Consider the following 27,726-nt stretch of genomic DNA (forward strand, 5'->3'; position numbering starts at 1 on the left):
CTCGAGAAAATTATATCGTTATCTCGGGAAAACAAAGTTTTGTTATCTCGAGATCTCGAGAAAATTATCTCGTTATCTCCGGAAAACGGCAGTTGTTATTTCGAGATAATAACTCGAGATCTCGAGAAAACAAATGAAATTAACTCGTTATCTCGGGAAAATGGAGGAAAATGTATGAATGCATGGCCCTTTAGGGCTTCCGTATAAAGTCCAAAGTTACAAAGTAAAATATTTTGTAGAAGATAAAATGTCCATATTATAACTTCCAGAGTCAAAAGAGGCCTGAGTAAAACTTATTTGATAATAACTTAGTCAAAGTTATGAGATAATGATTCATCATTATTCATCTGCATCATGACAAATTCATGAGATAAGAACATACTATTTTAATATATAAGTCAAACATTCAATAACATTTGTGAATTGCAAGGTAAAACATTTTTTTTTAAAAATAATATTATTATACGTTATTGTGTGTACCAGAATTTTTTTTTTTTTAGTTCAACAATATTAAAATAAATGATTTATTTATTTATTTATTTATTTTAATTTTTTTAGAAAGGCTTTTGTAAATAAAGCAAGATGATTCATTTACTGGATTATCTGCCTATTTATTCATTTAATGCATTATTTTTGTTTGTTTGTTTACGTATGTCTTGAACTAATGTTCATGTTTACATATCGTTGTGAATAAAGTTTTTTTTAAACTTTATTCTCTCCGGCTCACTCGTCTACAAACGTGTGTTTTCGGTGACGTCAAACGCGTCTTGAAATGGCTTGTTGCCGTGGTAACCGATAGACAGAGGAGCTAACTCGTTATTAGCCGTTTTAAGTTGAGTCGTTATGGCTGCTACACAAAAAGTCAAAAGCTTTTCGTCCAAATCTCGGGAACACAGAGACTCGGAGGAGGAGGAGGAGGAGGAGAGCAACACAGTGACAATGTTTGAAGTGTTACACGGGAGAATGAGAGAGGTTTGTGCTGGAGCCCTGCGATGGAGTGGCTAAACTAGCTAAACTAGCTAAACTGACTGAACTGGCTACTGTTACTGTGTTAGCTCACCGCTAAATGTGAGCCGACTACCCCACAAATGAAGGGAAAAACTTCAAATAAGACCCAAGAATGTTTGCCAAATATAATTGAAATAGGCATATTTATCACACCAAAATCTCTTTTATGAAATATCATGACTTATCTCAATGACAGTATATTCAGTGGTGGAAGAAGTGACTTACTCAGATCATTAACCATAAAAATAGAAATACCAGAAATACTTTGTTGTCAGTAAAACTCCTGCATTCAAAAGTAGCTATTACCTGGAAATATACTTAAAGTACAAAAAGTAGGATATAAGTAGCCCACTCACTATGCAGAATGGCCCATTTCAGTTGAATTTAGGCTATATAATATTACTGAATTACTGTAATATGTTACCTATATTACTTAATACTGTATTTCTTTAATGTTACAGCTAGTAAAAGTGAGGCCCAGAAGCTTGTTAATGTCAGCAAACCATCAATAAAATATTGTCTTTATCCATAATTTATTTGTTGATTACATTTGAACCCACAAAGTTATGTAAATTAGCACATAAATATAGTGGAGTAATACTTTGGTGAGTGAACATGCAAGTAATGAGTGTAGTAGAGGCTGACTTACAGTCTGAGGGTTGAATGGCAGTGAAATTGAATTTTCTGATTATTTTTTCCAACTAAATTTGAAGTGACTATTAAACAGCAACTACGTATAGTGCTTGTGAAGTTTATCATCTGATGCTGTCTCCTCTGCCATCCCCACACCAATATGTACAGTCCCTCCTCCTATTGGCTTTCATTACCTGAAAAACAAGGCTGTCCTGGCCTGGGATTGGCTCATGTGTTGATTGTGTGTATAACCGTAATTGCATCAGAGTGCAGCAGGCTTCATTTTATAGCGTCTCAGGAACAATGGGTTTCTAGGATATAGGCTTTTATAAACACTGAGGGTGTAGAGGCAGCTCTCTTAGGCTTCACTCACTCAGTACTTGAGTTGAAGAATGGCAGGACAGAAAGAGCGGGAGAATAAAATGGAGGACATGAAAGCAGAGGAAAAGAAAGAAACTGGGACTAGTTTATTTCACCAGCGTATGGCACAGAGGAAGGATCCAGAAGAAGATGTGGTTTGTGTTAAATTAATAAAATAAAATGCAGAGGAAGTTTGCTTTTGAATTCTAAGATCTGATCAGTAGGTTCTGATATTTTTGCACCTGTATGTGTTTAATATGTCACAAACCACTCTGCAGGTGTTTTAGGACTTCCCTTCTTCTTTGTCTCCGCAGAAAATTGTCCTACAGCGGCTGATAGTGGTTGCTCCACTCCCCCAAGATCTTGCTGACAGGACAGAACTTGGAGGTCAGCAAGCAAAAATGGCTTTTCTACATTATTCTAATCCGTGAGCTCATCACCTGAGACCAATTTAATCTAGTTTTTCATCAGCGGAAATGTTTTTCTATTTCTAAATCTACACTGTTTGCAAACAGTACAGTAGATTTCTGGGAAATTCAATTTGCAGTTGTTGAATTGAACAATTTCCCACATCTAAAAATCACAAAAACATGCTGTGGTTGCCACCAGAGCGTTGAAAGGCTGTCTTGTTTCCCTCATTTGAGTGTTTTTATAGCTTTCACACCTCTGTATGTGAATGAGTCTGCAGGGCGTCTTTGTGAGAGCTTTTTGTGGTTGCTGCTCGAGGAATTCTTTGACAAAATTCGAATAGAAAGCCCTCTATAAAAGCCCCAGGAAAGGCTGGAAATATGTGTCGAGAAAGCTTCCATGTTGTGTAAGTCGTCTACAAACACACTGTTCTGTTGTTTGTTTCCATGCAGCTCATTATGAAAAACTCAACTTTCAGTTAAGCAAACAGTACATATGGGATAATATGACTGGCCTGCTGTTGATTTATCCATCTTGTCTGCTGCATATCATTGAAGTAAGTTTTACCGATAATAAATATTCACAGTATCCATCTGTGATAAAGGTTTTTGAAGTGGCACTCAAAATTGTTCTGTGTGTCTCTTCCAGTCGTCCAGGGAGGTTCTGGTTTCAGTTTTGGAAGACCTTAGAGACATGCAACAACAGCCTGACTGGTAATGATGCTTTTTTTTTCTACAGATGAATACTATACTGCCTATAATGTAGGGTTGAGATATAATGAAAATCACAGTACTGCTCAATCCCCTGAACAGCTTTCATTTTGAAGAAACAATTAGTCCACGCACTGTCACAGACTAAATCAATCCTGATAAGTTTATTAAAATAACACTAGCTACTTTTAACGGTCCAGTGTGTGGGAATTAGTGGGATCTTCTGGCAGAAATGGAATATTATATATCATGTGTTTTTCCCATGTTTTTGTTGGGGATGGTTTTTTAGCAACCACCACAGGGGAGATGCGGGATGTTATTTGGTTGCAATCTGCAAACTCATCACTAGATGGCACTAAATCCTCCAAACTGGACCTATAAGTAGCTATTAAATATTTAACTGCTTGTGTATTATATGTATATTATATATTTACATTTTCCTCCTCATTATTTTATTTTTGCCTGTAGTGTGATTTAAAATACTAGTCAACAAGTATGGCTGTGACTTCCTTTGCTTCTGTTCTATTGCATGTGTAATTACGTCCATATACATCCTTTTGGGGTCACTGTAGAGCAGAGAAAAGTCTAAAAATGCCTTACCTTCAGGTTGTTTCTGTTATGCTGCACATTAAGCCGTTCACACTATTTTACATCCCTTTGTAGTTCCTCGCTGGAAGCTCCCAAGGTTGTGTTCATGGCTCATGACCCTCAGAGCAGGCTGTTCCAACAGTGGAGCTACAAGGTTTGCTTTTAATCTTTAATTCTGCTCTTTGAGGTCACCATAATATGAGGTAAAAACAGATAGGTGGTATATTAAAGGGTCTCAGTAAAGTGTCTACTGTGAGCCTGAAAAACAGTTTTAGTTGGGTTGAGGTCTCTATTTACGTCATTAAGAGTCTCAAAGCATTTATTCAGGTTTTTCCTTTGCCCTTTCACACGTCTGTGAGTTTTCCTTATAAGCAATGATCTGTATGCTTGCTTGATGTTGTTGACTGAAGGTCTTGAATGCAGATCAGGGGCTAGGGAACACTAAAGGAGTGCAGGATGAAGAAGAAGAGAGCACAGAGACTCTGGTTTGCACCGTCCTGTCAGCACTGCAGAAACTGGGTGAACAGCTTGAAACATCTAAGAAGGTGAGTTTACTTTTACAGGTTTTATAGCGTCTTGGCAAATGGATACCCTTTTTTCATAAAATGATCCTGTTACTGTCAGAGGATGTTTATGAGTAAGATTGTCTGAATGTGCTGTAAGGCTCTTCCTGGATCAGTGCTGGATGAGACTCCAGAGCTGCTCGTCCCTCAGAAAGTTCTACAGAAGCTTTTGGCTCGAGATGGTCTCCATACTCCACAACAACACCTACAGATGTACAACTCTCCGCTACACATCAACATGGACTTTGGTAAAAAGTTACTAAACTTGAATCTCAGGAATAGATTAGTGACTTTATAAAATGTGTGTTTGTCGCTGTGCTGAATCCAGCCATATATGAGAAAGAAGCAAATGTAAGAAAGCTACATGAAGTCAGACTTTGTTGTATAAACTGATCATTTCAGGACAAGTTATTCGAAGCAGAGTGCTCACCACAGTTTAACTTTTTGGACAAAAGTCAAAGGTAAGACCTCATCATGCATGTTTCATCTACATCCCATATAAGACATCAAACCCCTGCCATTTAAAGGGTCAGTTCACCCAAATTATAAAGAAAGTGGTAGTGGTATTTAGCCTTTCAAATAGTCTTCTGCTTTCACCCCAACACAACTGAGGCGAATGCAAATTTGAAGAAAAAAAAGACATTTAAATAATTCTTGGTCAACATCCCTTTCCAGAATGAGTGTCAACAGTTTTCATGGGGATTATTCTTTTTAGTGAAGTGGCTCCAATGGAAACTGCTGACAGTGAGGTTCGTGGATAATAACAGGGGGCACTGTTAATTTTGGATTTCTAGCCATGCTAGTGGCATTCATCAATTTTGTCCAGACAAGAAATATCTTATCAGCAACTATTGGATGGAGAAAGAATTTTGTACAGACATTTATGGACCCCAGAAATTGAATCCTACTATCTCGCTGAGCTTTGTACTTTTTAAAGCACCAGCATAACATTTCTTGTTGATGTTTTTTTCTGTGAAAATATTGGATGAATTGGTTCAGAAATCCTCCCGGCACAACAATGAATCCTAATGATTTGTTGTTCTTTGTTTTTATCTTTCAGTCATATTTTCTTTACAATGAGCATTTCAGCCACACAAAGATGTTAGGATGGCTGTAGACTCTTGTTTAAATGTCATTTTTCATCACTGTAAGCGCCAAAAACACATTTTCATTTCAACTCCACTGCATGCAAATCATGTGTGATATGTTTTTCATTTGCATGATAATTAATCATTCTTTCTTTGCATGGAGCACTGCATGTCGTGAACACGACCACTGTATGTTGAATGTGATAACAGCACGGTTGCTTGTCATCACAAAGGTCTGCATGCTCTGTGCATTTCAGCGCTGTCACTGTCAGCCACTTAATACTTTGATTTACCTTGCAACTCAGAAATGTAATTGAATGTTTTATCCCTCTTCAGAATGTGTTTGGCCTTCTCTAAGGCACCTTGATGTGACTGAAGGCTTCCCAGCAGCGAGAAATCACTGCGACAGTTTTATACCAACATTAATACTGTAGAACTTTTCCGGGTTTTCATTTTGTTGCTGTTTCTGTTCCAAATGATTTGAGTGAAATAACATTGAACACCATTTACAACAAAAGCACAAGAAATCCAAGTAATATAAAAACATTTTTTAATAGTTTCAACATTCGGATGAGGTTAATTTTATTTTTTATCTTACTGTACACTGTGTTCCACTTGGTGATCGGGAGATAGCATGTTCATGAAAAGGCATTTCCTCTTTTACTCCAAACTTGAAAGAGTCCACAGCATCACCACAGTTTGACACAAAGAACTTTTAGGTCTTAAAAGATTTGTTGATCACTTTTGTGTTCCCTTTTTATTTTGGCCCCCATTACTTGGAACTTAAAACTAAGCCAAAAAAACAAAAAGATGACTGAAGTATTCGCTGCATGCACCACATTGTAATCTACAGACTGTATGGGTAAAAGCAAACAATTCTTTCTTGTTGTATGATTTCTGTTTGAAGTCACAGTAATTTTTCCAAGAAATTTTAGTCCTCTAAAGTTGCCAAAGTATTCTGGGCACTTTTCTACCATCATGTCAGCTGAAAAACAACAGATTTTTGTTTTCCAGACAGCGGCCGGGTGTGCTTTTCTTTGATAAAGATAAAAAGAGTTGAACGCACGCAAAAGATAAATGGTGAAAACGAACATTAAATCATGAATATTTCAAACAAACTGTTGGCAGAATCGATGGGGAGTCTGACTAAAAAAGATGAAGGACAGCACTGAATGATTCTTCTTTTATAAAGGTCGATCTATTCACTTATAAAAAATAAATACAAGCACATTTATATAGGACCAAAGATGAGACATATTTCATAGGCATGGTTAAAAAGCATGCTGCTGACTTTCACACAGGACAATGTCGAATCAAATGCCCCCTCTTCCCTCCCTCCCTAAAACTGGTCATAACACACTTTTTATCAAATACCCCACCACCCTCTTTTACTTGAAACTATGTCCACAACACACACGATCTGCCTTTATCACGACCTATAAGGTGAACATGGTCTATCACCAGTACATTCCACCTACTCATGTAATAAAAAAAGGCCTTCGTATTTTAGTGCTCAAAGGGCATGCTCGCAAAAGCTGTAACACTGGAAACTGTCTCTGGAATCTCTGCTCGACAAGATTATTGTTAATAAAGTTGTATTTGATGAACACTATGTACAAGCCTTGATCTGAAACCCTTTAGTACAAAACGAAGAGCAGCACATTGTAACACAGAAATCCAGACAAAGACAGGACAGACCATTCACAGCCAGATTTCAACAATAACTTTTTTTTTTGTGGTCAGCATTTACTTTTTCTTTAAATATTTAAATTATAAATACTGGGGACAGCATTTCATGCTGTACTGATTTAAACTCGTAATTGGTCTGAATTTTAAAAAGGTTAGTAGATTAATATTTGATTGGCAGAGAATTAATCAGCAACTATTTTCATAATTTGTTAAAGGATCCTCCTGAAAAAGACAAGTCAGTCATTATCTACTCACCGGGTGAGGTTTCTGACTTGATTTTAATTTTTGGGTGAACTTATCCTTTAATCGTTAATGTAATTTTATACTTTTATACTGCTTTTCTTTGTCCCATATGAGGGTAAACACAGTAAATATAGATTATAGTTACTATGTTAGACAAAACAAGCAGTTTGTTGACTTTACTTTGGGCTTCAGGAAGTTGTGATGTTGATTTTTCAATAATTTCTGACATTTTTTAGACCAAACGATCAGCAGAATAATTATTAAGTTTCAGATACAGCCCTTAATCGTAAAAAAATGTCAAATCTACATTTTTAAATGCTTCTAATTCTGTAGTTATTCTGCTTGTGAAAACATTTTTGCATGATCTAATTTCAAAATAAAAGCTTCCTTCAATATCTGTATTTAAATGGGGACATAACCGTGTATATCTTTGTTTTCAGTCATGTTGTGGAACTGAGATTGGTTTTCTGCTGTCGAATAGTTTGGCTAAAAGACGGTGACGCCGCAGTTTCCTTGCAGATTTAAAACCTCTTAAACCCTGCTGGATTGTTCTATTGATCCATCATTACAGCTGCAGGTTGTGTGGACAAATTCTAAACAAGATCTAGACATTTTCAGAAATATCAAATACGTCAAGTTGAACTGTGGGAAAATGTAGAAAATTATGCACAAAACACCTTGAATTTTCCGTTGGATTTAACATAGCATAGCATCGTGTAGCTGCAATGAATCAAATGTCATATTCAGATCATTTTTTCTGACTGTGAAGCTAAAATCAGGGTTCAAGAGGTTGATTCTTCTGCAACACGAGCACTATCAGCAGTTTTTATTTAGAAAATCTACAAACTAGATTGAACCTCGAGCCTACGTCAGTGTCATGAGAGCTACTGTACCATATAAAGATTTCACTGTGCGAAGTCTACTCGATGTTATTTAGTGAGAATGTGGAAATATTGTGCTAGAACCAGCAACATTATAATATTATATGTACAGTATAATGTTATAATGTTCATCTTCATTTATATTTTTCAATACAGTATTTGTATATATCTATATATATCTATATATATATATATATTTAAATTTCTCCCCCGTTAGTATATACAGAACATGTATGTACAGAGGCTCCAGTATTTACAAAAGTCCTGTGAATAATATCGCACTTTAAAGAAAGAGGATGGTCGAGCAGCACAGTGACTTTGAGGCCATGTGTAAGTGGATGTTCTCAGGACAAAAAGGAAAAGTCTTACAAATCTGGATAGGTCACAACGAAACCCACCACAAGGCAAATAACAAACTGCTGCTGTCGTATGCAAACCTTGTTACTCCAGTTTTATTGATTTTCAAGTTTTCTCTTAAACTACACCTCTGATTTGATGCGACAGCAGGGAAATTCTGGTCCCGTGTTTGAATTTTTTTTTTTTACGTGGAAACAATCACAACTCTTCAGACCTATGTAAAAAGTATTCAGAAATATCTCTGTATAAATACTCTCTTCAAAATAAACACATATACACATATCTTTGCACTTGCCGCTTGTTCACTAATATAGACCAAAAATATCAGCATCATCAGACAGGGTTCCTATAAACTGCAATGAGGAGGAGGTTAAACTGACACTGCAGTCAGAAAAAGAAGTGTGCTTATTTTTCCACCGGGGCTGCCGTTTGTTTTGTTTTCTGACAAAAATAGCACCTTTTTTTCTGAGAGTGTGACTGTTTTCAGTTCTTTGATATGATATGATGGGATGTTGTGATACCTCAGGGCAGGGGGACAAACTCTTGTGCCTGCATACAGTACACTCGGCTGAGCAAGCACTTCAGTGACGCCTTGCCCAAGATGAATCTCTACATTTTTTGAAACAGGTTGTCCCACATGGAGCCTGAAGTGTGCCATCAGAGTATAGAGTTATAGTTTGACCTGTTTTATATGTTTATTATAATCACAATCATTTTTACATTGATTAAAAAATAGTATAAATAAAATATAAATAAACATACATTTTACATTATGAAACTTAAAGGTCCAGTGTGTAGAATTTAGGAGGATCTATTTATATTAGCAGAAATGGAATATAATATTTGAAGTCACAGTTAGTGGCAGTAATGGACACGGATGTTCAGCAAAGAGCCCGACAAGGCAGAAAAGTAGAAGACTGTAAGGTATCAAACCTGTAAAAAATGTCAGTACAGCTCAAACGATTAGTCAAAAGAAAGATAATTAGTTGCCAACTATTTTGTTGCTGGGTTCACGCTTCTTAAATGTGAGGATTTGCAGCTTTTCTTTGACATTTACGACAATAAATGAAGAGTCTTTGGGTTTTTAACTGTCAATCTGAAGATGTCACTTTGGGCTCCAGGATGTTGTGATGAGCATTTTTCACAATTTTTTGACATTTAACAGACTAAACGCTTCATTCTGAAAATAACTGCCAGACTAATCTATAATGAAAATAATCCTTAGTTGCAGCCTTAATTGTAAACAATGCACAAAACAAAACCTCACAAAAAATCGTGAGAGTGTTTTGGTGAGAAACAGTGAATGTAAAAAAACAACTTGTCCATTTACAAGGTAACTCCTTTAAATAAAGCCCAACCCACAGAGCAGCAGCAGGAGCTCTGATTGGCCACCCTCCTGCCAATTCATAACAGCTGCTACTAACGGAGCTCCTGCTGCTGCTGCTCTGTGGGTCGGACTGAATTTAATTATTAATTCGAGCAAATTTTCTGGTGGCACACTCCAGGCACAGTCGTACCAAACCTGCACATAGTTGTCTCTCTGTCTCTTCCTACTTGACACGGAAAAATGAAACATCCCACGCGACTTAGCTTGCTGCCAAAATAATTATGTGTAATCATCACATGGAGTTTTTCACTTCCTACCTTCCTATTTTATACCTTTCATGACATATGTATCTCGTATATTTAATAGCTCCCTGACAACATAAACTATATTCTATCTGGAGGAAATAGTTCCTTATAGCTCTCCTGTAGATACAAAATATGATCTGATCTGATTTATCGTGTTAATTGTCTCATATATTCTGAAAATGTACAGTATAAACAATAAATATTCAGTGATTGATATCCTGATTGAATGTAAATACAGAGAAAAGTGTGATTGGGCTTTTAACCTCTTTGCAAACCTGGTAGTTGTTTTCCTAAATGTCTAAAACATGCATTCCTGTTTTTATGCTCCACAACACCAACAGTGCAACATCATATAGTACAATTACCAAACACATATAAACACACACACACACGCACATACACACTTTCCAAAACGACATACTGGCACACTCACAGTGAACGCTCAGGTGGGACAGAAATTCGGGTTGGGGGGGGGGTTGTTGCCACCACATGCCAGAGCGAGGCATTTTGAACACCCCTGAGGAATGGAGGAGGAAGTTGAGATGGCAGATAAACAGCGAAGAAGAAAGTGTTGGCAGGACAGATGTACAGTACTGTGTTCTTCTTCCTTCTTAAAATTCACTCATGAGAAGCAGCAGCAGCAGCGAAGAGCACTCATTCCTCCCAGCAGCCTGTTTCCAGCCTCACGTGTGAAGTTAAAGGCAATATTGCAAGTGAATCAAATAAGGCAAAAAGAAACATAAAACTTTAAATTAAAAAATGTTTCCAGCCAAACGTAAAATGTCAGATTGTGTCTATCGATAGTCGCTAACACCTTGTGTGATTTTTTGTGAGATTTCTTTTCGGCGAGTTCCTGTATTTTTTGTTATTTTCTTGTCTTGTTTTTTTACAAGCCGTCCGCCTCTGGATCAGGTACAGGTGAGGTGTGACAATGAGATCCAGACTGAGGCTGAAGAGGAGAAAGGTCACTAAATGAGTGTGTGTGGTGGTGCAGCAGTGGTGTTGTGTTTCATTGAACCCAGTGGCGTCATAGCACTGTGCTCTCAGACTCTTCCTCCGACTCCGCTCTGTTGCCCGTCGATTCGAGCAGCGCCACTGAGTTCCTGAAGGGGGAGATGTGGGGCAAGTCAAAAATACCGTCCAGGTCCACGTCAATGATGGGGATGTCCAAGTTGCAGAGAGAATCTGGAGGAGAGGAGAGTGAAATTAAAACACTGTTGATTTAGAGGTTGAAGCAGATCGTTCCAGGGTTCATTGATGCTGGATGATGTCAAGTTTAAACCATAGGCACAGTTTTAATAGATTAAAAAACTGCATGATAGGGATGCACGATATACAAGACAGCTTATTATACTTACAAATAAATAATAATTGATATACTGCATGGCCAAAAGTATGTAGACACCCAAACATTACACTTATATGTGATTATTTAACATCTCTGTTAAAAACCATGAGCATTAATCTGCTACTATAACAGCTTTCACTCTTTCATACAAATACCTCGGGCTGTGGCTGGATAATAAACTGGACTGGACAACACACACCAGCCACCTGTATGGGAAGACGCAAAGCAGGCTGTACTTCCTAAGGAGACTGCGGTCTTTCAACATCTGCAGCAAACTGCTGTGGATGTTTTACCAGTCTGTGGTTGCCAGTGTCCTCTTTTACACTGTAGTGTGCTGGGGGGGCAGCACATCCAAGAAGGACACATCCAGACTGGATAAACTGATCAGGCGGGCCAGCTCTGTGGTCGGCATGAAGCTCGACCCTCTGGTGACGGTGGCAGAGAGGAGGACACTGGAAAAACTGCTGGATATTATAGACAATACCAGCCACCCTCTGCACACCGTCATCAGTGACCAGCGGAGCCTGTTCAGTGAAAGACTGCTCCTTCCCAAGTGTAGGACCAACAGACTTAAGAACTCCTTTGTCCCTCATGCCATCAGGCTGTACAACTCCTCACTTGGGGGGAGGAGGAAATAGGAGGAAACAAATAACCGGCAATACTGCAATACTGTGATTTCACTGTGCAACAACTTATTTATCTATTTATCTATTTATTCACATACATACCTGGACACTCTCACTTTCGTGCAATAATTTCTGTACAATAACAAATATACAGTCCTACATTCACATTTATTTTATTTTATTTTATTTATCCTATTTTATTTTAATCTATTTTTATTGTATTCTATTGTATGTTGTTCTATTCCTATCTTTATTTTCTATTTTTGCTAAGAGTCTATTTTCTCGTGAACTGTATGCTGCTGGAAATTCAATTTCCCTGAGGGAGTCATCCCAACGGGATCAATAAAGTGAAGTCTAAGTCTAAGTCTAAGTCTAAGTTTCAGGTTTTTGGAGCCTGATGTGGGGTGATAAGGTCTGGATCAAAGTCTTTGGTCTAGTTCATCCCAAAGCCGTTGATGAGGTTGAGGTCAGAGCTCTGTGCAGATCAGTAAAGTTCCACCAGACCAAACTGGAAAAATCGTTACTTTAAAGGACCTAGAAAGGTTGGAAGAACACTATTGTCTAAAATATAATTGTATGCTGCACCATTAAGATTTAGTTTTATTGGAACTAAAGGGGCCAAACCAGGAAATTTCAGACCAAAAGTACATATTAGTGTATAACAGAGGTGTCCTCATACATACTACTGGCCATGTAACTCGTGTATTTTTTATTAATTAAGTTCATAACAACTTAATCAGAAGTTCAAGTTGTAGGATTGATATCATTAGAGTAACCTAAAGAGTTTATTGGAAATTTGCAAAAATGTCGATATCGTGCATCCCCACTGCTTATATCTGATTCAGGCACAAACAGTAGTCAATTCACTGAACACTATCAAAACCCCAAACCAAGGGATCAATGTAGTTAGTTATACTCGTGTATAAACTGACATATTGACCTCAGTTTGATGCAGATTACAAATAGCTTCTTTGGGGTCACATGAGAGAATGATGACGTCCACAGTGTGATGAACAACTGGACACTGCACAGACAGGAAGTGTGCTGACTGAGGAGGAGTGGAGGGCAGTGAGGCACGACATTGTGGAGTGGATGGGCAGTGTGGGGGGTGTCAAAGCCAGGAGGAGGGGGGGGGCAGCTGGAGCAAGGCATTATGGGTGGGATTCCTAAGGGGAGAAAAGGTTTGAGGTTTTTGGCATCGGCCCTGGACGGCCATGTAAGCCATGCATCAGTCTCAGCCACCATGCAAAGGCCAACAAGATGTGTTAGAGCTGGACTGAACACAGCAGCTGCATGTTGGTGTATACATAATGAGGAGTCATGTATAGGTACTTCACAAAAGGAGGGTGAGGCTGCCGTAGAGCAGTGAATCCAAAATCTGTGTCTACTGGCAGCTTCACCCTGCAATGAGCCGGCTCCATGTTTGGCCAAGATGGCGGACGGATCGCAGGGGGGAGGTAGGGGGGAGGAGGTGAGGCTTTAACACAGGAACTCCTGCTTACCCTAAAAGTCCCTCTCACACATAGAATCACACTGAACCTCTCGGCTCATACCGCTGTAAGTGAGACAATAAGAGCAGTCGACAAGAGGGGAAAATTAGACGGAAACATGATTAGAGCTTACTAGATGATGAGTAAGTCCAGAAACAGCCAACAAAAAAATAAACATGTTTACTGCAGATTTATGTTTGTGTTTATCTTACTGCCAACAAATTCCATGAAAAAAACAAAACCATCTCCTAATTTCGCTTATGTGTACAACTGAAGACATAAATCTTGAAAAACCAATCACACAATATACAGTTTCATATTCATATTTCAAGTTCAGGTATTTAAAAATGACATGTAAATATTCGTACACTGCCAGGTAGAAATCTTCATTTCATTTCATATGTCGACAGATACCATATTATTTATGCAAAAGACAGTAACATTCTTGAAAGTAACCAGAGAGCGGAGAAAAAATATGTGCTGTATAAATAAAGATATCATTTTTGTTAAACACCTCACCTGTGGACATGCTTTCTCCAGGAGACAAACCATCCAGCAGACCCGATGAGTGATCCAGAGGCTGGGGACTGGTGCCGGGCGTGGAGGGGGGCTGAGGTGGAGGTAAACTGGGCCTCTGACGGGGAGGTTTGGGGGTCGGCCTGGCCTTGGTGAGAGTCCCAGCCAGCGAGGGTGGAGAGGAGAGAGACGGGGTGGTGGCCATCTGGGCCATCTGTCCAGGAGAGCCGATGGTGGCGTATCCCTGCGGGTAGCTGAAGCCGTACGGGGATGGAGTACTGGGAGGAGTGGGCGACAGGCTGACTGGAGACGGCTGACCTGTCGACTGGTCCGACATGGCTCCTGTCTGGCAGTACGGGCCTTTAGGTGGGATTGGGGCCAGCTTCTTCGCTGCAGAGAGACCAAAATAGATCTCCGTTATAATGTATAAATATTACAAAACTGCAGTGATATTTTGCGCCTGTTGTGCAGGGTGGAACATTTGGAGAATAATTATTTAAAGTAAGAAGAATGATCTCAGTTCTCTCACAGGCTGCAGTCATGATGAGGTTTAAAACTTATTTGGGAGATGAATCACAGTTTGTCTCTGGGGTTCAATCAAAGGAAAACTCCAGTGATTGTATTCTACTTCAGTTACGTTTGGAGTTTCACGACACAGATTTAAAAAATAATTGATCATAAGAGGCTGAGATATCCTGACTTTTAGTCCGTAGTACGAGTCAAACTTCAGAAATGCTACAATTCCCATAATGTACATGTATCAATGACTGAAAGAAGTTGAAAGAGAGATGAAAATAAATCGCTTTTGGTTAGAAGATTAGCTGCCCGTCCTGAAAAACTCAGCCTCCTTACCTCTCCTCAGGGTGTGAGGGCTGTGATCGGAGTGCTGCGACTGTCCACTAGAGGTCATCGTTCCCTGGATTCCCTTCTGTCCGATCACTGGAGACAGCTCCTTGTTCTTCAGAGTACTGAGGAGAGAGTGAGGGAGAAAAACATACAGGATTCACAAGCTGCCCCGTCTCACTCCAATTTAATAACATGTCAACCCTGTAAACCTCTCGCCATATTCAAATAAATATGAGAGCACCCATAGTTCAATGTCAGATTGTCTGAGTGACCGCTGCTGCAGACACTACACTGTGGTGCAGCAGAAGCAGTTCAAAAATCCCAAATAAACCTGCACGGCTTAATGGATTTTCCTTAGTTTTACAGCGCAGTGCAGCCAGAATGCCAATGGGAAGAGTAACCAGTTTATACTGACTGACTGTCACTCTCAGCAGATGAGGCATGAATGGATGATTGAAGCTCAGGGTGGAGTAATGCACATAAAACATAATGATGTCATTAACTGATGTTGTCGTTCCAGTTTGTTTGTGTTGTTTTTGTTCATTTTCGAGCTCTGATCCTGCACTCTACCACTCAGGGCTGACTGGGCCCACTGGTATGACTCATTAACGCCCACTTTTTATAATGGTATGCACTGAAAGCTTTGGATTTCCTTTGTTGCCTGGCAACAGGCTCCTGAATAATATCCTGGCAACATGGAAAGTTATGGATTGTTTTCATGGCTATTAAATTAAAGATGGATCTGATAATGGTGATCCTGAAAAGCATTGATTTCCATGACTGACGGAGGAATAAATGAGACACAGAGCAGGGTGGAGCTGTTGGGAGTATCTTAATCTCACCCTTTTCTCTCCTCATATCATCCCTCTTTCGTGGGGCCTCTCTTCATTTGTGTGTGAGTTGTGTTGGAAGAGTTAACAGGGTTTTTTATTTACCTAGTCAGCTTGGCTCCTTTCTCCCGGCTACAGGCACAGGCTGCCCATGGAGGGGGAGCAGATAGGGGGGTGTTGGGAGGTTTGGGGGAGCCCAGGAAGAGATCGTGACGAGTCAGAACGAGCGGGGGTTTGATGTAAAGGGTGGAGCCATTTGAATCGGACAGGGCCGCATGCGAAGCGTCGGACAGGGAGGCCTGTTTGGGCAGGTGCAAGGTGTTGGGTTTGGGGTTGGAGTTGACGTCAAGCTGCAGAGGGGACGGGCAGAGGGAGTGGGGGAGCGGGGGTGGGCTATAGCCGGAGCGGCGGGGGGGAGGGGACGGGCCGGGGGGCACGGATTCGGGAGTGGGAGCGACGGGACGCATAGTCGGAGGTGCTCGGGTGTAGAAATGGTGGTGAGGAAGCGAGTGGGAAGAGCAAGAGGAGGAGGAGGAAGAGGAGGAAGAGGGGTAAGGGGGAGGTGGCCTCTCCTCCTCAGGGGAGGGGTAGGCGTAACAGGAGTCCGACCAATTGGAGGATGCATCATCCGAGCTGCAATGATAAACATATGAATGTCTCATGGGGAACTGAGCCGGTCTCCAGAGGCTGAAAAGCTGTTGGATGAATTCATTAGACGTAAAGAGAAGCGGGATGTGATTGATTTGTAAGTTTAAATTTTGTCCATCGTGAGCAAGGAAATCAAGCGACGGCTAATTATTGTGTGAGGAGGGAGAATAAGTGCTCCAGGGGGAACAGCAGAGAGGAAATAAAGAATAGGTGCTCATTAAAAAACTCAAAAATGAAATAAAACAGAAAAGTCAATCACCTCATCCATTGCAGGGCCTTGCGACAATGGACTGTTATGCTGTTAATGATGCTTGGACTAATGGCAAAAACAAAACAAGACATGTAATTCATGCACATGCAGCAATGAACCATTTCTACTGAACTACGGATGAACTCTTCTTAACTCAGTTTGTTAAATAAAATCCAGCCTGAAGAGAAGTGAAAATGTTATATACAGTATCACCACTCAAGCAGAAAATTAAGTCTGGCTCCACACATGGCTCTACAACTTCAAGGATGAGAAAATGTAAAGAAAGAAAAAGAAGTTGAAGGAGCAGTTCACTCAAAAATCTAAATTCAGTCATTATCTGCTCACCCTCATGCTGATGGAAAGTAAGTTTCGTAGTCCATAAAACATTTTCTGGAGCTTACCAGTAAAACAGCATTGCAGCATTGTCCTTTATAAAGTAGCTGGGGACTTGTTTTAAAATCTAAATGGCTACATAAAGCTTGTCTGGCATAATCCAAGTCTGTGGAAGCCCTGAGATCCCAAATCGATTTTAAAAAACAATAATTATACCGTTTTTTCAAGCCAAAATGTTCCCAGTAGGTGCTAAGCTAAAAGCGTTAGCGCTCACTAGGGTTGGGTACTGTTCACATTTGAGACTTTGGTACGAGTGTGTACGAGTGCTAACGTGCGTCGAGGGTGTTTATATGTCTGTTCAACAGCAGTCGAGCAGTATGGAGCCATTTTATGATTTTTTAAATTCATTTTTTGTTGTTTACCCTTGATGTACGGTTGAGCTCATGCCCCGATTATCGACAGGGTGCGCTTTAACGCTTTGAGCTTAGCAGCTACAGTGAAGACTCAGCTTAAGAAAGGGTGTAAATAACATATTTTCAAATCAGTTTAGGATCTCGGGGCTTCCAGAGACATGATTACACCGTACAAGCTCTATGGAGTCATTTCATGTGTTTCTTTATTGTTGTTCTTTGGTCTTCAGTTGTTTAGGAGAACGCTGCAACTCCGTTTTGCTGCGAAGCTCCAGAAATGTTTTCGTGGACTACGAAACTTCACCTGACTTTCCATCAGCATGGGGGTGAGTAGATGACTGAATTTTCTTTTTTGGGTGAACTTCTCCTTTAAAGAGCAATCACAAAGTTTATAATGACATGCTTCATCAAAGGTGAGACACCGGGGTTCACACAGCGGTGAGAGGAGGAGCATTTTGTGGGGGGAAACAGAGCGACAGACAAGAAAAGGTGGGTACGAGCAGACAGCGCTGTTCTGGTGTCAGTTGCAGGACGCAGCAGCACACGCGGCGGGCAGGGAGGGAGCAGCAGGTGGGAGGTGCGTGAGGGGTGAAACAGGAGGGCGGGGGCACGACAGCCTTACCTGGCTCGGTCACTGCTAGTGGGAGGAGGGGTGGGGGAGGGGGAAGTGAAGATTTCCCCCGGCTGCTCTGGGATGAGAGCGTCAATGGGCGGGGTGGGGGGATGCACGCTCGGTGGCGTGGAAGAGCATTTACGCGAAGAAGACGAGCCCCTGCGCGACACCCAAGAAGTGTCCATCACCCTGACACCCATGCTGCAGTGGGACAGAGATGCACAGCCAATCAAACCAAGGGAGGGCGTGTGTGACGTCAGGGCGGGTCAGGTGTCCACAACCTGAACACATCGTCAGGGGTGAAGCTGATAAAAAGGGACAAGCTTCCCTGTCCGTCATCTGAAAAGGTCTGACCCTGGATCAGCTTCAGGTCTCTCTACTCCACCTACACAGCCTCATAGGTGTACTTACGATCCTCAGCATGCAAGAACAGAGAACATTTCATCTACACAGTGTCGTTATTACTGTAAATGTCTAATTCACTTTTTAAGGGAGTGAGTGTTGTATGAGTGAGGTGATTTCGAGGTGAATTCAGTTTGGATGAAAAGACCAAGATTCCAGATGCACCTTATGGTCCCTTTGAGATAATTAAGGTAAAAAAAAAGTAACTAAAGGACTAGTTCAACATTTTGAGAAACACTCTAATTTGCTTTTCTGTCAAGAGTTAAATGAAAAGATTGATACCACTGCCATGTTTGCCCATTTAAAATGAAAATAACTGGCCTGTTTACAGTCTTTATGCTAAGCTAAGCTAAGCTAACCGGCTGATAGCTGTAGCTTCAAATTTAGCATACAAATCTTAGTAGGTGGTGGCTCTAGCAGTGAACAAATAAGTGTGTTTCCCAAAAAAAAAATCTATTTAAATTTCTTTTTTTAAATTTTGAGTTTGATGCAATCAAAGAAAAAAAAAAATACAGTAACTTCCTTGTGTTTTGGCTAACAACACTAAACAACAAGAGTCTATTGTTCTCACAGGCTCAACTCGTTTGCTGGAAATTGCAAAGATGCTACTTATGTAAACACAGGAAGAAAGGCCTGCTTTGTCCATGTCACCCATTTGTCACCCCACTCTGTTGGAGACATTGAACTATAGGAGTCCAAGTGTGTCACTTCAGGCATCAAACACACACACACACACACACACACACACACACACACACACACACACTTGACAGATGACAGTTCCTGTCAGCATGCAGCCAAACAGATGATGAATAGACCGATGAGAGGATGACTGGAGGAAAAGGATCTATACTGTACCTTTGTATCTTCCTAATGCTGCATTGTTAAGAACAAAGACAAGCACAATGAGGACAGGAGTAAGGATCACGGAGGACCGAGTCTCCCCGGGCTCATTAACAGCACCATTATCAAAGCAGCAGAGGAACTTTGGCAGGATAAACTTTGAAGACAAGAGCCAAGATGGAGGAGCGAACGGGGAGGCTGGCCTGGCGGGGGGCTGCAGGGGACGAGAGTCACGCTGAGTGTAATGAGGAGAGCGATTTGAGGGGCGAAATGTTCGCTCCCTGAAGTGCTTCAACCACGTCAAAACCCAGAGAGGAAATTATCGCTCCATTTAGCCCTAATTAGGTCAAACTTTCCCTCATGGATACAACAAGATCCCCCAAAAATAAACCGAAATGTGAGAGGTTTCCTGCAACTGCAGTGTGGTTAGTTTTACAATGGCTGTATCACGCTGAGAATTGAATATTCATGAGACAACTACAATTTTCACACTAAATGGCCAAAAGTATGTGGACACTGTTGTCTGCATTCTTCTATGTACTTTTGTTCCTGAATTTGTCTTCATGATTTGGGCCCCATAGCTCAAAGAAGGGAAATCTTAATGCTATATAGCATACAGTTGTAGCTAGTTAGACCTCTAACCTCAAACTCATACAACACCTCTGTAAAGATCTCAAACAAGTGTCTGATAGTGCTGGACTGTATTGCGTTTCTAGTGTATTCGCCACAGTCTGAATTGCAGGTCAAGTCTCCAGATATGGTCACTTCTTGCTCCAAAAAACCAAGATGGCAACGACCGTAATGCCAAACTCGAGCCTTCAAAGTGGTCCGATTTTTTTATGTCTATGTTTTGAAGTGAGATGAAATCACACATGTCCACACGCTTTGTTCAGGTGTCCGTATACTTATGGCCATTCAGTGTATTTCATTTCAAAGTCATTAACTGCCAACTTTCTCTACTGAAGTTTTAAAATGATATTCTATTCCCTAATTTGTGAGCGCACCAAAGATGCTGCCAAACCATTGTTCTCTGATAACATCCCCAGAGCTGCAACTTTTACCGTCTCAACATTAAAAAAAGAAGGCAAAATGAGAGGGGTGTGCACTAATTAAAAGTTAAAATGTAACTTTACAACCATGTGCCAGCCTTCATCTAAGATCTTTAGTACATAAAAACTAAGACAACCTCTCTTTCGAAGCAGCGTGGCTCTTTGTGCTGAGCCTGCTCGTTCTCTGTGTTTCTATTGAAGGCAGAGCTCTATTGATCAGACCCAACACACACACACACACGCGCGGTCCTGGTTTAATTAGCTGGGCTACTTGTGGTCCCAGGGCTGCAGGGCTCAGACTCCCCGCAGGGCCTGATAAGACCAAGGGTGTATTAAAGCATTAAAGAAAGAGGCGCAGAAAGAGAAAGAGAGCGACTGACTGGTTTCCAGCTAGTCCTCCAAAGCTCGAGGATAGTGAGATTCCTCATTTCACAGACTAAATGTCATCTCGCTCTTTCTTTTCTCACTCTCTTTCCTGCTGCATACCGAGCTTGAAGGCTAAAGAGTGACACAGTCTTCTTTCTGTCCACCTCAGAGTGAAACTGAGCTCCTCACTGAGGTCACCTCTCACATGAAACTTGTGTAATCAGAGGGGAATTCTCTCACTCTTACTTCACGTGTCCGACCCTGTCGAAAAGGAAGTCAGGCAGAAACTTTACGTGCCTCAGAGCGGCCTTGTCTGGAAACAAATTTTCAAGCTAACTTGTCAGTTGGGCTGTCAGTTAGGATCCACCCTGGATGAAGCTGTACGGACACCACAGGAGAGGAGACTGCTGATTGAGGCGGAGGCAGCGTGACACAAAGGTGTGTGTAATCATTGGGCCAGCTTCCTCTGACTTGCAGAAAAAGGATTGTTGGTGCAGTTTTTCCTCACCGATCAGGTTTGTTTAGTTTTTTACAAGCATACAATAACATGTTTGCAGCTCATTCAGAAGCAACGACAGAAACAGCACTTTGTGGGTATATGTCCTCCCTTCCTTCCTCTCTCTTGCCCTTTAGCTATAATAAATGTGTAGCTTGAGGTTTTGCATTGGTGGTCAGTCAACTTTGATCAGACTGAAATTTCTCAACAAATTTTCAGGCGGTTATCTTCCCCTTTAGTGTGAAGAACTTTGGTGATCCCTTAACTTTTCATTTAGCACCATCATCGGGTCATATTTTAGCTAAGCATGCTCACACACTTAACAAAGACGGTGAACATGATGAACATTATATATGCTAAATGTCAGCATCGTCACTGTGAGCATGTTAGCATTTAGCTCAAAGGACGGCTATGCCCAAGTACAGTCTCACAGAACTGCTAGTATGGCTAAAGACTTGTGTCAGTATCAAATGAAATGGATCATTAAAATATCAAATTCAGCCAACTGTAAATAAAAAAGGTATTTATACATAAGGAAATGAATCTCATGCTCAGGCTGGTTGATGCTTCAGGAGTCCAGTGCTAAAACTGATCAACAAAACGCTGCTATTGTCGTCTTTTCTAACTTCATATATCTTCTCCAGTCTTTAGGATTTGGAAAAAATCCTAAAACTGCAGCTAAATGTGTTAAAAATGTAATCCCAGTAGAGACAGAAGGGTCGTACCCGTCCTTTTTATAGAACTCCAGCATCATGTTGTCCGTGGCGACGCTGAGCGGCCGTCGACTCTGGTCGTTCTGCCTGCGATCGATCTGATCCATGTCCGGAGACGGCATCGAGCTGTAGTTGGCATTGTGGTTGGTGTGGACCGGGCTGCCGTAGTTCCCTGTGACGTTAAACTCGATTTCTACGAAAAACAGAAGAGACAAAAGATAGAAACAATTAATTTGGTAAAGAATCCACAACCATAGAAACCAAAATAAATCCATTTACTCTCTGTTATCCCTCCTCACCTCCAGGGAAGAACCAGTCGGCGTGCTGGATGATGGGTTCGATGATGCCGACGATCTGAAGGGAAACTGTGGTCATCATCTCTGTGATGTTGCTGCAGCGGACACAGAGGAGACAGAGATTTTTTTTTAATGGAGGGACATCGAGGAAAAGTAGCTGGATCAGAAGAATTTACACTCGGGCGGCGATTAACACATTTTCATGATATTAGAGAAGCACTAAAGGGAGAAAATTAAAACCATTTTGGAAATGTTGGCTATTAAAATACTAATTAAAAGTTAGAGAGGATAAAGACTTTGTAAGATTTACACAGAGATAAGGGAGGTGTCCTTCACCCTTTCTAAACTGCTTAGTCATCATCATGAATATATTTAATGATTAAACGTCTCCTGGAGATGTGTTGGAGCCTTGTGCCTGGTGGCGATTTTGTTATTACAATTTAGAGCCCTTTGAGCTTCAACAGCGTCATGAATATCAGCAGTTCAAGTTCTCCACAGAGAAAACGATGAGAGAGTCCTGTGGATTCACAGTCTGACTTCATGCTGCATCCACTGAGTTACTGCATCAAAACTGATTATTTTTCACATATGAAATTAAGTATATAAAAACCAACTGCTGTTTCACCCAAACATGACAAGAGAAAAAAACGGCATAAAATTTAAGAAGATGGGGCGCTGTCGAGCTGGCGATGGAGTAGGACGTGTTTGTTTGAGCTCCCGTCGAACTTCTTTTTTATTTTAAGTTAATAAGCGCGCAGTACATTAAAATATTGACTAATCTGCTCTGAAAGCATTTCCGAAGCTGAGAGGAAGTCTACGTTTGAGTGAATGGCGACAAATCTGAAAAAATTTCAATATACTGGAGCAGCGAACACGAGGCCCAACACCGCCGGGAGCTACACTGCTACTAGCACCGCGGCAAGACCATCTCCACCACATCTACGGTCAGCTAACGTTAAACCAGAGATGGACGCCAAGTCCTTGAAGTCGGAGATTCTTCTCTCGCTGAAAACTGAAATTTCAGCGGTGATAAAATCAGAAATGAAAAACGCACTTGCCGACGACTTCGACTTCCTTAAAAACGAGCTGCAGGCATTAAAAGCAGAAGTTAAAAATAACACGGCGGCGATTCACTCGGAGATCGACCAAGTGAAAACCACAGTCCGAGACATGGAGACCGGATTGTCAGCATGGTCAGACGAGGTGGTGACTTTGCAGACCACGGTGAACACCCTGAAGACGGAGGTGGCGGAGCTCCGAGACAAATGCGAGGACATGGAGGGAAGAGCGCGGCGGTGTAACATCAGAATACTGGGGCTGCCTGAGACGCCTGGATCAAGCTCCACGACATCGGTCTCAAAGCTGTTACGAGAGGCGCTGCAGCTGGACAAGGATGTGCTCATTGATCGCTCACACAGAAGCCTGGCTCCAAGAAAACCCGGCGGGAAACCACGAGCGATAGTAGCCAAACTTCACTATTTCCAGGACTGTGTTGAGGTACTGAACCGGGCGCGCACCCGTGCTCCACTTCGGTACAACGGAGAGTCAGTTGCTATCTTCCCGGATTACACTACAAGAGTCGCCAAAGCCAGAGCTGCGTTCACCGAGGTCAGAAAGCTGCTCCACAACCGCCAGAACGTCCGGTTTGGCATACTGTTCCCAGCCCGTCTCCGTGTCACACACAACGGGGAAGAAAAGGAATTCACCGACGCAGAAAAAGCGATGACCTACGTGAGGAACCACATCATCCCCGCCGAGGAGCGTGAGTGAGACTGTTTTCGTGTTTTCAGCTATTCTGACAATACTTTATTTGTTTTCGTCCGTGGAAAGGCAGCTAAACTGGCTGCACCCAGTGGACTAATGTCACTGTTGTTAGACTGTTAAGTTTCACCAGCTTCTGTTGTCGAGGTTCAAAGTGGAAAACAAATGTAAAATGACTGGACCAAGAGACCCCTTCTCTCTCTCCTTTCTTTGTCAATGCTGATTACCTTTATTTATAGGCTTACTGTAGCCTAATAGTTCTTTGATTTTGTTTTTCTTACAACTTAAAGGTTGCCTTATAGTGACAGGATTTGTCTGACTGAATATATTTCTGTTGATTACAAAATGTAATTGTTTTAATTTTATATGATGGCTAATCCACAGTGTTTAATTTTAACACCTTTAAACTATTGATTCCATAAGAGATGTGGGGTTTAAATTATTTATTTTTATTTTTATTTTTTATTTTCTCTTACTTGAACACATAGCAGATGTTGTAGTACTACAATAACAATGCGCTGAACTGGTTTTCATGAAGCGTTCGATGGGAGCCTGAACAGTTGGCTCTATAGAGTTCCCCAACACAAACACATATGTGTGGATTTGTTCTTGAGGGGTACCATGTTTGCCTTGTTTCTCTAGGCACTAGGTGGGGTGGGGGAGGGTGGGATTATACCAGACTTGTTTATTTCTTGGATTTATTTTATGTATGTCTTTCTTACTTTCTATTTGCTCAGCCAGATGTAGCCTAAATTTCAAGTGCACTAAATATCTTACTCAGTAGGTTATGACTGATCCTAATTCTACTAGAGGACTGGTTGGACTCTCATCAGTGAACTTTGTGAGTTGGAACGTGAAGTCACTTAACCATCCAATTAAGAGAAAAAAGGTATTTACACACTTAAAACAACTTAAGACCGATATTGCGTTTCTTCAGGAGACGCATTTGCGCACAACGGACCTGTTCCGAATAAAAAGAGGATGGTCAGGACAAGTTTATCATTCTAATTTCCACACAAAGACTAGGGGGGCAGCCATCCTCATTGATAAAAATATACCATTTACAATGGCTAATGTCGATTCTGATTCTGCAGGGCGCTACATTATTGTGACAGGGCAACTTTTTTCATTTCCGGTCATCCTGGCCAATATCTATGCGCCAAACTGGGACAATCCAGAATTCTTTTCAAATTTTTTTTCTCGTCTACCAAACATGACATCACACCATCTTATCCTTGGTGGCGATATAAATTGTGTACTTTCCCCTACCTTAGATCGCAGTTCCTCCAAAACGACGTCCTTGTCTAAATCAGCACACACAATCCAGCTTTTTCTTAAAACATATGGTGTAGTGGATATATGGCGATTTCGTAATCCTACTGCTAGAGCGTACTCCTTTTTCTCCCCAGTGCATAAGAGCTATTCTCGCATAGATACTTTTTTCCTGGATAAAAGACTTCTATCTTCTGTAACTAAGTGTGACTATGATGCCATAGTCATTTCAGATCATGGTCCGCTAACCACGAAAATCAGCATTCCTAACACACAAAATAGTTACCGCCCTTGGAGACTCAATCCTCTTCTCTTATCAGAAGAGTCTTTTACCAACTTTATTTCATCTGAAATACAATTTTTTCTTGACACTAATCAAACGCCAGGAATGTCATATTCAACTATATGGGAATCTTTAAAAGCTTATTTACGAGGCCAAATCATTTCTTATTGCGCAAATAAGAAGAAAACAAATACAGTGCGCCTTAAAGAACTAATGGATCAAATCCTGAAACTAGATATGTTATATAGCCATCAACCATCTCCTGACATAGTGAAAAAACGTCTGTCTTTGCAGACCGAATTTGATATCCTATCAACGCAACAGGCGGAATATCTTCTCTCCAAATCTAGACACGGATGCTATGAACATGGGGAAAAAATTGGACGTATTCTCGCACATCAGTTACGACAAAGAACTGCCAATCAGACTATACCTGCAATCAATGATGAACAAGGTTCAAAGTGTACAGATAGCCTCAAAATTAACTCCTGTTTTCAAAATTTCTATCAAGTATTATACACATCAGAATGTCAAACTGCACCCTCAGTGTTGGAGGATTTTTTAAGATCCCTACATGTTCCATCCGTAGACCCAAACATAGCTGATTCATTGGAGAAAGACTTCTCGGCCCTGGAAATAATATCTGCAATCAGATCTATGCAAAGCGGCAAGTCCCCAGGGCCGGACGGATATCCAACAGATTTCTTCAAAAAATTCTCAGACCAACTTGCCCCTTTACTAATGTCAGTTTTTGAAGAATCACTTTCACTTAAGACCCTACCTCTGACCATGCGCCAAGCAGTAATCTCTGTAATTCTCAAAAAAGGAAAAAACCCTCTAGAGTGCAATTCATTCCGCCCAATCTCTCTCCTTAACACGGATGCAAAAATCCTTGCCAAGGTTCTGGCACGCCGACTAGAAGGGGTTCTGCCTTCCATTATATCACCTGACCAAACAGGCTTTATTAAGAACCGTTACTCTTTTTTCAATGTCAGACGCCTTTTTAACATCCTTTATAGCCCCTCTCCACCTGGTGTGCCAGAGGTCGTCCTCTCACTTGATGCTGAAAAGGCGTTCGACCGGGTGGAGTGGGGCTATCTTTTCAGTACACTACAGAGGTTTGGATTTGGCAATAAATTCATATCATGGATCAGACTTTTATATACTTCTCCAATGGCTGCTGTTCGTACTAATAATAATTTGTCCCCTTTCTTCGAGCTTAAACGTGGTACAAGACAGGGATGCCCCATGTCACCGCTTCTTTTTGCGGTTGCAATGGAACCACTAGCTTTAGCTCTGAGGCAAAATACTGATATCAGAGGAATTCACCGAGCTGGGGAGGAGCACAAAGTCTCGCTTTACGCGGACGACATGCTACTATATATATCACAACCCCTTTTGAGTCTTCCTAAGCTAATGGTCTTACTAAAAGAATTTGGCAAACTATCCGGCTACAGGGTCAATGTTCAAAAAAGTGAGCTGATGCCTGTTGGCACTAGTAATGATGAGACATCCTTAAATTCACTCCCCTTTAAAATTAGCTTCAAAAAATTCAAATACCTCGGCATATGGATTACAGATAAACATAAAGATCTTTATGCTGCTAACTATCAGCCCCTGTTATCAAACTTAAATCAGGATATCGAACGATGGGATCCCCTGCCTCTCTCTCTGGGTGGAAGAATTAATACAGTAAAAATGAATATACTGCCCAAGTTTTTATATATATTCCAGTGCCTTCCCATCTTTTTAACTAAATCTTTTTTTACGAAATTGAATAATCAGATATCAAGTTTCATTTGGAACAAAAAACCGCCCCGGATAAAAAGAAGTGTACTTCAGAGACCTCGCTTAATGGGAGGAATGGCACTCCCTAATTTCTTGTATTACTATTGGGCGGTTAACATTCGAGTACTGTTATATTGGATGGATAACGATAATGATAACACTGACACTGAATGGCTAAATCTGGAGGGGGCATCTGTAAATTTCACTTCTTTAAAAGCCTTATTGTGTTCTAAGTTGCCATTTACACAGCCCATTTCTAACTTTACCTCCAACCCTGTTGTTTTGCACTCAATCAAGATTTGGAACCAATTCAGAAGATCCTTTGCACTTACAGATCTTTCTCAGGCTGCCCCAATTACACTGAATCATATGTTTGTTCCATCATTA

At 40.9% G+C, this 27,726-nt stretch overlaps 2 protein-coding genes across 2 annotated transcripts in view; one reads left to right on the forward strand and one right to left on the reverse strand.

Annotated features, from left to right (window-relative positions):
- The first annotated feature begins 831 nt into the window (after positions 1-831).
- Positions 832-7,077, forward strand: tex47 (testis expressed 47). The gene is made up of 9 exons (XM_073489582.1): positions 832-972; positions 2,316-2,388; positions 2,862-2,965; positions 3,058-3,122; positions 3,783-3,861; positions 4,118-4,252; positions 4,371-4,518; positions 4,673-4,731; positions 5,695-7,077. The coding sequence occupies exons 1-8, from the start codon at positions 844-846 to the stop codon at positions 4,708-4,710; spliced, it is 771 nt and encodes a 256-aa protein (XP_073345683.1). The 5' UTR covers positions 832-843; the 3' UTR covers positions 4,711-4,731; positions 5,695-7,077.
- A 2,270-nt stretch (positions 7,078-9,347) lies between these two features.
- Positions 9,348-27,726, reverse strand: part of LOC141015479 (rho GTPase-activating protein 44-like) — a 74,157-nt gene continuing 55,778 nt past the window's right edge. Inside the window, exons 15-19 of the mRNA XM_073489566.1 lie at positions 22,239-22,330; positions 21,952-22,132; positions 14,993-15,108; positions 14,144-14,530; positions 9,348-11,345 (exon numbers count right to left, since the gene is read on the reverse strand). Of these exons, the coding sequence (XP_073345667.1) occupies positions 11,188-11,345; positions 14,144-14,530; positions 14,993-15,108; positions 21,952-22,132; positions 22,239-22,330 (934 nt within the window). The 3' untranslated portion in view covers positions 9,348-11,187. The remainder of the gene's footprint in view (positions 11,346-14,143; positions 14,531-14,992; positions 15,109-21,951; positions 22,133-22,238; positions 22,331-27,726) is intronic.

The sequence above is a fragment of the Pagrus major genome, chromosome 20 (assembly GCF_040436345.1).
Source record: "Pagrus major chromosome 20, Pma_NU_1.0".
Classification (NCBI taxonomy): Eukaryota; Metazoa; Chordata; class Actinopteri; order Spariformes; family Sparidae; genus Pagrus; species Pagrus major.